Source organism: Arachis hypogaea, chromosome 13 (assembly GCF_003086295.3).
Source record: "Arachis hypogaea cultivar Tifrunner chromosome 13, arahy.Tifrunner.gnm2.J5K5, whole genome shotgun sequence".
NCBI classification, from domain to species: Eukaryota; Viridiplantae; Streptophyta; class Magnoliopsida; order Fabales; family Fabaceae; genus Arachis; species Arachis hypogaea.
In genome coordinates this window covers 124,921,900-124,929,720 of record NC_092048.1, presented here as the reverse complement: position 1 = coordinate 124,929,720, position 7,821 = coordinate 124,921,900, and the positions used below count along the sequence as shown (strand labels likewise).

The 7,821-nt window shown below is 44.5% G+C and overlaps 1 protein-coding gene across 1 annotated transcript; it reads right to left on the bottom strand.

Annotated features, from left to right (window-relative positions):
- Positions 1–570: 570 nt before the first annotated feature.
- On the bottom strand, positions 571–1,017 carry LOC140177711 (secreted RxLR effector protein 78-like). Its single transcript, XM_072210859.1, has one exon. The coding sequence runs from the start codon at positions 1,015–1,017 to the stop codon at positions 571–573; it is 447 nt and encodes a 148-aa protein (XP_072066960.1).
- Between the last annotated feature and the right edge of the window lie 6,804 nt (positions 1,018–7,821).

Here is a 7,821-nt window from a genome sequence, read left to right as displayed (position 1 = left end):
CACTTAAACAGGAGCGCTGTGTTTCTCAGTACTGCATCCCCAAGTCCCAAGCCCCAAGCCCCCAGCCTTTTTTGGAGCCTGGACGAGCTTCCACTTCACCAAAGGGATACCATAGTCACCGTTCTCCTTACACCACAGAAAGTTCCTTTGTAAAGCAATTAGCTTATCCGCCACCGCCTTCGGCATTTTGTACAAACTTAGGTAATATATGGGGAGACTATTCAGGACCGATTTGATAAGGACGAGTTTACCTGATTTATTCAAAACCTTCGCCTTCCATAAGCTAAGCTTTTGTTCCACCTTATCAATGATTGGTTTCCAAGTCTTCACCAAGCGCGGATTCGCTCCTAGAGAAATTCCCAGATATCTAACCGGTAGAGCGGCCTGCTGGCATCCCAGTAGTCCACACGCAAGATCAATCCATCCTTGTTCACAGTTCACCAAAATCAGATTCGATTTATCAAAGTTGATGCTCAGCTCAGACATTAACTCGAAACACCGCAACAGTCTCTTATAGTTTACAATTGTTTCAGTCACCGGCGGGAAGAACAAAATGGTGTCATCCACAAATTATAGGTGCGACAGTTCAATATGATCTTCCCCTACCAGCAGCGGAGCAATGCGCCCGTTCCTGACAGCTTCCCCCACCATCCTATGCAATACATCGACAACGAGAACAAACAGAAGTGGAGAAAGAGGGTCCCCTTGTCTTAGTCCCCTTTCCATCTTGAATGGCTTGGATGGTGACCCGTTAACCAGGACTGCCATGGTAGCCGTTGTAACACACTCCCTCACCCAATTCCTCCATCTCTGCCCGAAGCCCATTTTCTGAAGCACAATATCAACAAAGCTCCATCTTACTCTGTCATAGGCTTTTTGAAAATCCAGTTTGATAATAGCCATTGGCTTTTTCCAAGTCTTCAGCCAATGAACCGTCTCGCAGGCTATGAGTGCGCCATCATGAATTTTTCTACCCTTTACAAATGCAGTTTGAGTCTCTCCGACCAGCCCCGGCATCACAGATCACATTCTTCTCACTAGCACCTTCGAAATTACTTTATACACACACTCCACCATACTAATAGGCCGAAAATCCTTCACCTCCTTTGCACCTTCAAACTTTGGGGCTAGTGTCACCCATGTTACATTCACATCTGTTGGCAACTTAGCATTTTGAAAGAACCCCAATACCGCTGCAGTGAATTCCGGCCCAATGTCCTCCCAGCATCTTTTTATGAAATTCATATTATACCCATCGCTCCCTGGGGCCTTTGAAGATTCGCAGTCCCACACAGCCTCCTTGATTTCCTCCTCCGATGGCATCACTTCCAGCGCTTCAGCCTCCTCCCTATGGATATGCTTCACTAAGCCATCTCTAACTCCAATCCTCGGAGCATATTCCTGACTATATAAATCCTTGTAGAACCCTCTAATCACCCCTTTTATTCTTGCCTAGTTCCGCACAAGTCTTCCATGTACCATCAGGGCATCGATCCTATTATTCCGTCTTCTGGCCGAGGCAATGTTATGAAAGTATCTGGTATTCTTATCCATACTTGCAGCATGCTTGGACCGAGACATCTGTTTCCAGTGAATTTCCTTTCTAATGTACTGTTCATACCCTGGGTCGAGCTATCCGACCCGGGATGATTGGCGACAAAGCGACCGACCTCTTCAGGTCAGACTATCCGACCTCTTCCTAAAAGAGGTCGGCCAAATCGACAGGAAAGCCCAAAAAAGGGCCCAACTCAAGGAATACGACCCAGATCCAAAGGCAGCCAAAGCCTATAGAGATAAGGGCGGTTCCATTGAAGATAAGCTGACCTCGCCAAAAGATAAGATAAGATAAAATAACTAACTTATCTATCTAAGAAGGTCATCCCACACTACTATAAATACACTGGAGCACCCATGTATAACTCATACTCTGATTCTACTAAAAACCTGCTTAATACCCATGCTAACTTAAGCATCGGAGTCTCTTGCAGGTACCCCCCCACCCTCCCGTGACGAAGGATCAGCAGTGCAGCCAGTTCCGCAAGTCAGACACGATAGCTTCGGCCGCTACCCTCAGCCGGATACGTCATCTTCGACCAGTACAGAAGATCTCGACCGAGATCGACCTACAGTTTCAGGTAACCCTCGGAACATTGGCGTCGTTGCCGGAGAACCTGGAAGTCATCCCACTACCATGGCGGACGACCATGATTCAGATCTAGAGGATAGAACGCCGCACAAAAATGCGGACGCTACACCAAAAGACACTCCAAACCCTAACAGAGACAAAAACTCATCAAATCCGTTAGAGGCGCTTCAAGATCGTTTAAAGCAACTTGAGAAAGAAGCCCAACACCAGCGAGAAGCAGGAAATGATCTACAAAGAGAGATAAGGCGACGCCGGGAATTGGAGGATAAACTTCTAAAAATCGAAGCCGATCTCAAAGCCAAAACTACTCGATCCACCCCTGAGGACAACTCTCGCAAGGATCAAGATCCATTCACTAGGGAGATCATGAAGACCAAAATCCCAAAAGACTTCAAACTTCCAGATATGACTTTGTACGATGGCACCACAGACCCCAACCATCACCTCAGTAATTTTAGAAGTAGAATGTACCTCACCAATGCCTCAGATGCAATTCGTTGCAAAGCTTTTCCAACAACCCTTACCAAAACTGCCATCAGATGGTTCGACAACCTACCTCCAAAATCTATCTCAAGCTTTGACGACTTAGCCAAAAAGTTCCTGGCCAGATTTTCAATCCAAAAAGATAAGGCTAAGCATGCCCCCAGTCTCTTAGGAATCAAGCAAGGAGATCGGGAAAGCCTTCGCAACTACATGGAAAGATTCAACAAAACATGCCTAGACATACAAAGCCTACCAACAGAGGCCGCTATCATGGGCCTCATCAACGGCCTACGGGAGGGACCTTTTAGCCAATCTATATCAAAGAAATACCCCACATCTCTGGATAAGGTGCAAGAGCGGGCGGAGAAGTACATCAACATGAAAGAAAATTCCCGACTTGGAGAAGCCTCGAGATCCAGTTTCACCTATCGAGATAAAGATAAAGAACCCAAGAGGAAGGAAGATCGAACGGGGGAGAAAATAAAAAAATATCATAATTACACCCATCTTCGGGTGTCTCTTGTGGATATTTACAAAGAAGTCTATAACACAGAAAAGATACCCCCAGCTCGACCACTCAAAGGCAAAAGAGGAGGAAGAAATCGGAACGAATACTGTGAATATCATCGAGTCCGAGGACATTCCACCAACGAATGCTTCGACTTAAAAAACGTCATAGAAAAATTAGTGAGAGAAGGAAAACTAGATCGGTTTCTGGCAACCCGAGATGATGAGCAAAGAAAGAGAAGGAGGGATGAAGATGTCAGACGATCTGAGTGACCACCTTGTACACCAGAAAGACACATCCAAATGATACACGGCGGATTTGTAGGAGGAGGAATCTCCAAGTCATCTCACAAAAGATATCTCAAAGAAGTATATCATGTCGAGGGGAAGGAAGGAGAACCCGACATCCCTGCAATTACGTTCACCAAAGAAGATGCATCCGGTATCATCTCGGGACACGACGATCCCATGGTCATCACCATCATACTAGCAAACGCAAATCTCTACCGCACGCTGATAGACCAAGGGAGCTCCGCCGACATCTTATTTAAAACAGCTTTTGACAAGCTTGGTTTAGAAGAAAAGGAGCTTAGAGCATATCCAAACAGCCTGTTCGGACTGGGAGACACCCCAGTGCAACCACATGGTTACATCTCGCTACACACAACGTTCGGAAGAGGAAACCAATCCCGAACACTCAAAATAGACTACATAGTGGTCGACGTGAGTTCAGCTTACAACGCCTTAATAGGTCGGACAACATTGAATCAACTCGGCGCAATAGTCTCAACTCCACATCTGTGCATGAAATTCCCAACTGCAGAAGGGATAGCTATAATAAAAGTAGATCAAAAGATGGCACGCCGCTGTTATAACGAAAGTCTAAACCTTAGAGGCAGAGGAGAAGAGTTCCATACAATTGAGTTTGGTGGAGCTCAGAGACGAGAAGAACTTCGTCCACAGCCCGAAGGTGAAGTAGAGAAAGTTCAGATCGGAGACACCTCGGACAAAACAACTAATATTGGCACGATCCTAAGAGGGGACGCAAAAGAATTACTAGTACAGTTCTTACGAGATAATGTCGACCTCTTCGCATGGAAAGCCGCAGACATGCCAGGCATAGACCCCAAGCTAATGTGTCACAAGTTGGCGGTCTATCCAGGATCTCGGCCGGTACAGCAGATACGAAGAAAATTTGGGCCAGAACGATCCCAAGCTGTGGAAGAACAGGTACAGGCACTACTGGAGGCAGGATTCATAAGAGAAGTCAAGTACCCACTATGGCTAGTTAACATCGTCTTGGTGAAAAAATCAAATGGGAAGTGGCGAATGTGCACTAACTACACCGATCTCAACAAAGCCTGCCCAAAAGATCCTTATCCACTCCCAAGTATCAACACTCTGGTGCATGCATCATCCGGATATAAATACCTCTCGTTTATGGATGCATATTCCGGATACAATCAAATCCCCATGCATCCACCAGATCAAGAAAAGACCTCGTTTTTAACACCAAAAGCAAATTACTGCTACATCGTGATGCCTTTTGGTCTCAAGAATGCGAGAGCTACTTATCAAAGGCTAATGAATAAAGTCTTCTCAGATCATATCAGAAAAATCATGGAAGTCTACGTGGACGACATGTTAATAAAGACACAAAGTGAAGAGACATTATTGTCCGACCTGGCCCAAGTGTTCGATACTATAAGGAAGCATGACATGCGACTCAATCCTGCAAAATGCACCTTTGCAGTAGAAGCAGGCAAATTCTTAAGTTTTATGCTCACACAAAGAGGAATTGAGGTGAATCCGGATAAATGCCAGGCCATACTCAATATGAAGAGCCCAACTTGCGTCAAAGAAGTGCAACAACTCAACGGGAGATTGGCAGCCTTATCCAGATTCTTAGCAGGATCAGCGATAAGATTTCTCCCCTTCTATGCTACTTTAAGGAAAGGAAAGAAGTTCAAATGGACAAAGGAGTGCGAGCAAGCCTTTCGGGATTTCAAAAGTTTCCTGGGACGACCACCTATCCTAACTCGACCACGAGAGGAAGAACCACTCGTATTATACCTCGCGGTAGGAAGTCGGATAGTAGCCTCAGTACTGGTTTGAGAAGACGACAAAGGGCAACAACCTGTATACTTCGTTAGTAAAGCGCTGCAAGGATTTGAGTTGAACTACCAAAAAATAGAAAAGTTTGCCTATGCTCTCATACTGACATCTCGACGACTTCGCCCGTACTTCCAGGCTCACACCATTAAGGTTCGGACCAACCAACCCATAAAAGGAATATTGTAGAAAACAGATCTAGCAGGCAGAATTTTACAATGGGCAGTCGAGTTATCCGAGTTTGACCTCCAATATGAAGCTCGGACAGCCATTAAATCACAGTACTTAGCCGACTTCATTGCAGAATTCACTGACACCCTGGAAACCCCCACAGAATGGAACCTCTACGTGGACGGTTCCTCGAATAAAACTGGAAGCGGTGCGGGTGTGATAATAGAAAGCAACCAAGGAACCCAAGTGGAGCTTTCCCTCAAATTCGGGTTCCCGACCTCAAACAACCAGGCGGAGTATGAAGCGTTAAGCCTCATCCAGGAAATACTACAGAACCCGTCAGTCTCGGAAGAGGAAAAAGTTCTAGCCATAATAGGTCAGGATCAAGGATGGATGACCCCCATAATCAATTACCTCAAAATAGAAACACTCCCCACAGATGAAAAGGAGGCAAAGAGATTAAAATGGGAGGCACAGTACTACACTATCATAAACAACACCCTATACAAAAGAGGGATTTTAATACCATTATTAAAATGTGTACCGACCTCCAACACAAGGAAAGTTTTAGAGGAAATACACAGTGGCATTTGTGGCAATCATCCCAAAGCACAAGCTCTCACCAAAAAAGTACTCCGGGCGGGGTTTTATTGGCCAACTCTACAAAGGAAAGCTACAAAGTTCGTAAAGACATGTCCACCATGCCAGAAACATGCCAACTTTCACATCGCCCCGCCGGAAGAACTCATCAGCGTAACCTCACCTTGGCCATTTGGAAAATGGGGACTCGATCTTCTCGGACCCTTTCCCCAGGGATTGGGACAAGTTAAATTCCTCATAGTCGGAGTAGACTATTTCACAAAGTGGATCGAGGCAGAGCCCCTAGCCAACGCCACTGCTCAAAGGAGCCGGAAATTCCTATATAGGAACATCGTCACAAGGTTTGGGGTTCCATACTCCATCACTACAGACAATGGCACCCAATTCACAGACACAGGCTTCAAAAAGTTAGTAGCCAACTTGAACATAAAACACCAGTTCACCTTTGTCGAACATCCCCAAGCCAATGGACAAGCCAAAGTGGCCAACAAAGTCATATTAGATGGGCTGAAAGGAGACTGCAAGATGCAAAGGGAGCTTGGGCCGAAGAACTTCCACAAGTCCTATGGGCATATCGAACAACGCCACATTCCACCACAAACGAATCACCATTTCGATTAGCGTACGGAGTGGAGGCAATGATCCCAGTGGAGGTCGAGGAAGGGTCGCTGACGTCGAGATTTTTGCCAGTAAAGAAGTTCATAAAAACAGTCGCGTTGTAGATATAGTCTCTAAACCGACAGAAATCTCTTCGTACAAACGTTTTGGTTGTCACAAGTAACAAACCCCTTTAAAATTGATAACCGAGTATTTAAACCTCGGGTCGTCTTCTCAAGGAACTGTAGGGAAGTATGTTCTTATTATTGGTTATGGAGATTGTAAATTTGGGGTTTTGAGAATAGGGAGCAAGTAATTTAAATTGCAATTAAAATAAATAAATAACTGTAAAATAAACTTTTGGCAAGGTATGAGAAATTGAAAGTCCTAACCCAGTTATCCTTATCAACAATAATGAAAATTGACTCTTGATTCCACTTAGTTAACCTTTACTAGAGCAAGGGAAGGTCAAGTGACTAATTAGTTTGATCTTCAAATCCTAGTTAATCCCTAAGGAAAGATTTGGATTATCGAAGTTCAGTTCAATTAGCAAAGATAACAATTATCACTTATGTTGAGTTAAGATAACTCCTGAGTTACTAATTTCTTAACCAAAGCCAAGAATGTAGAAAGCTAAATTAAAATCATAAATATCTGGAATACCTCAAATAAAATACATTCAAAGCAGTAAAATCTAACATGGAAAAGTTCATAAGCCAATTGGGCAACATAAATCAAATACAAATAAAAGCATTAGAGTCAATAAAAATAGAAGCGAAAGTAAATAGAAAGGGACATTGAACCTGGGATCGAGAGTCACTCCTAAAACTAAGAGAAGTCCTAAATCCTAATCCTAAGAGAGAGAGAGGAGAGAACCTCTCTCTCTAAAACTACATCTAAAACATGAAAAGTGAATTATGAGAGCCTCCCTATGAATGGATGCATTCCCCCACTTTATAGACTCTAATCTGTGTTTTCTGGGCCGCAAACTGGGTCGAAAACAGCCCAGAATTCGCTGGTCTCGAATTCAATCACGCTGGATTTCCGTCACTGCGACGCGGCCGCATGGAGCACGCGGTCGCATTGCCTAGCGTTAGAGAAACTATGGCATATTATATATCAAATCGAAGCCCCGGACGTTAGCTTTCCAACGCAACTGAAACTGCGTCATTTGGACCTCTATAGCTAAAGTTATAGCCGTTTGA

Excerpts from the sequence above, each read along its gene's own strand:
- LOC140177711 (XM_072210859.1), bottom strand. The coding sequence starts at position 1,017 with ATGCCGGGGCTGGTCGGAGAGACTCAAACTGCATTTGTAAAGGGTAGA.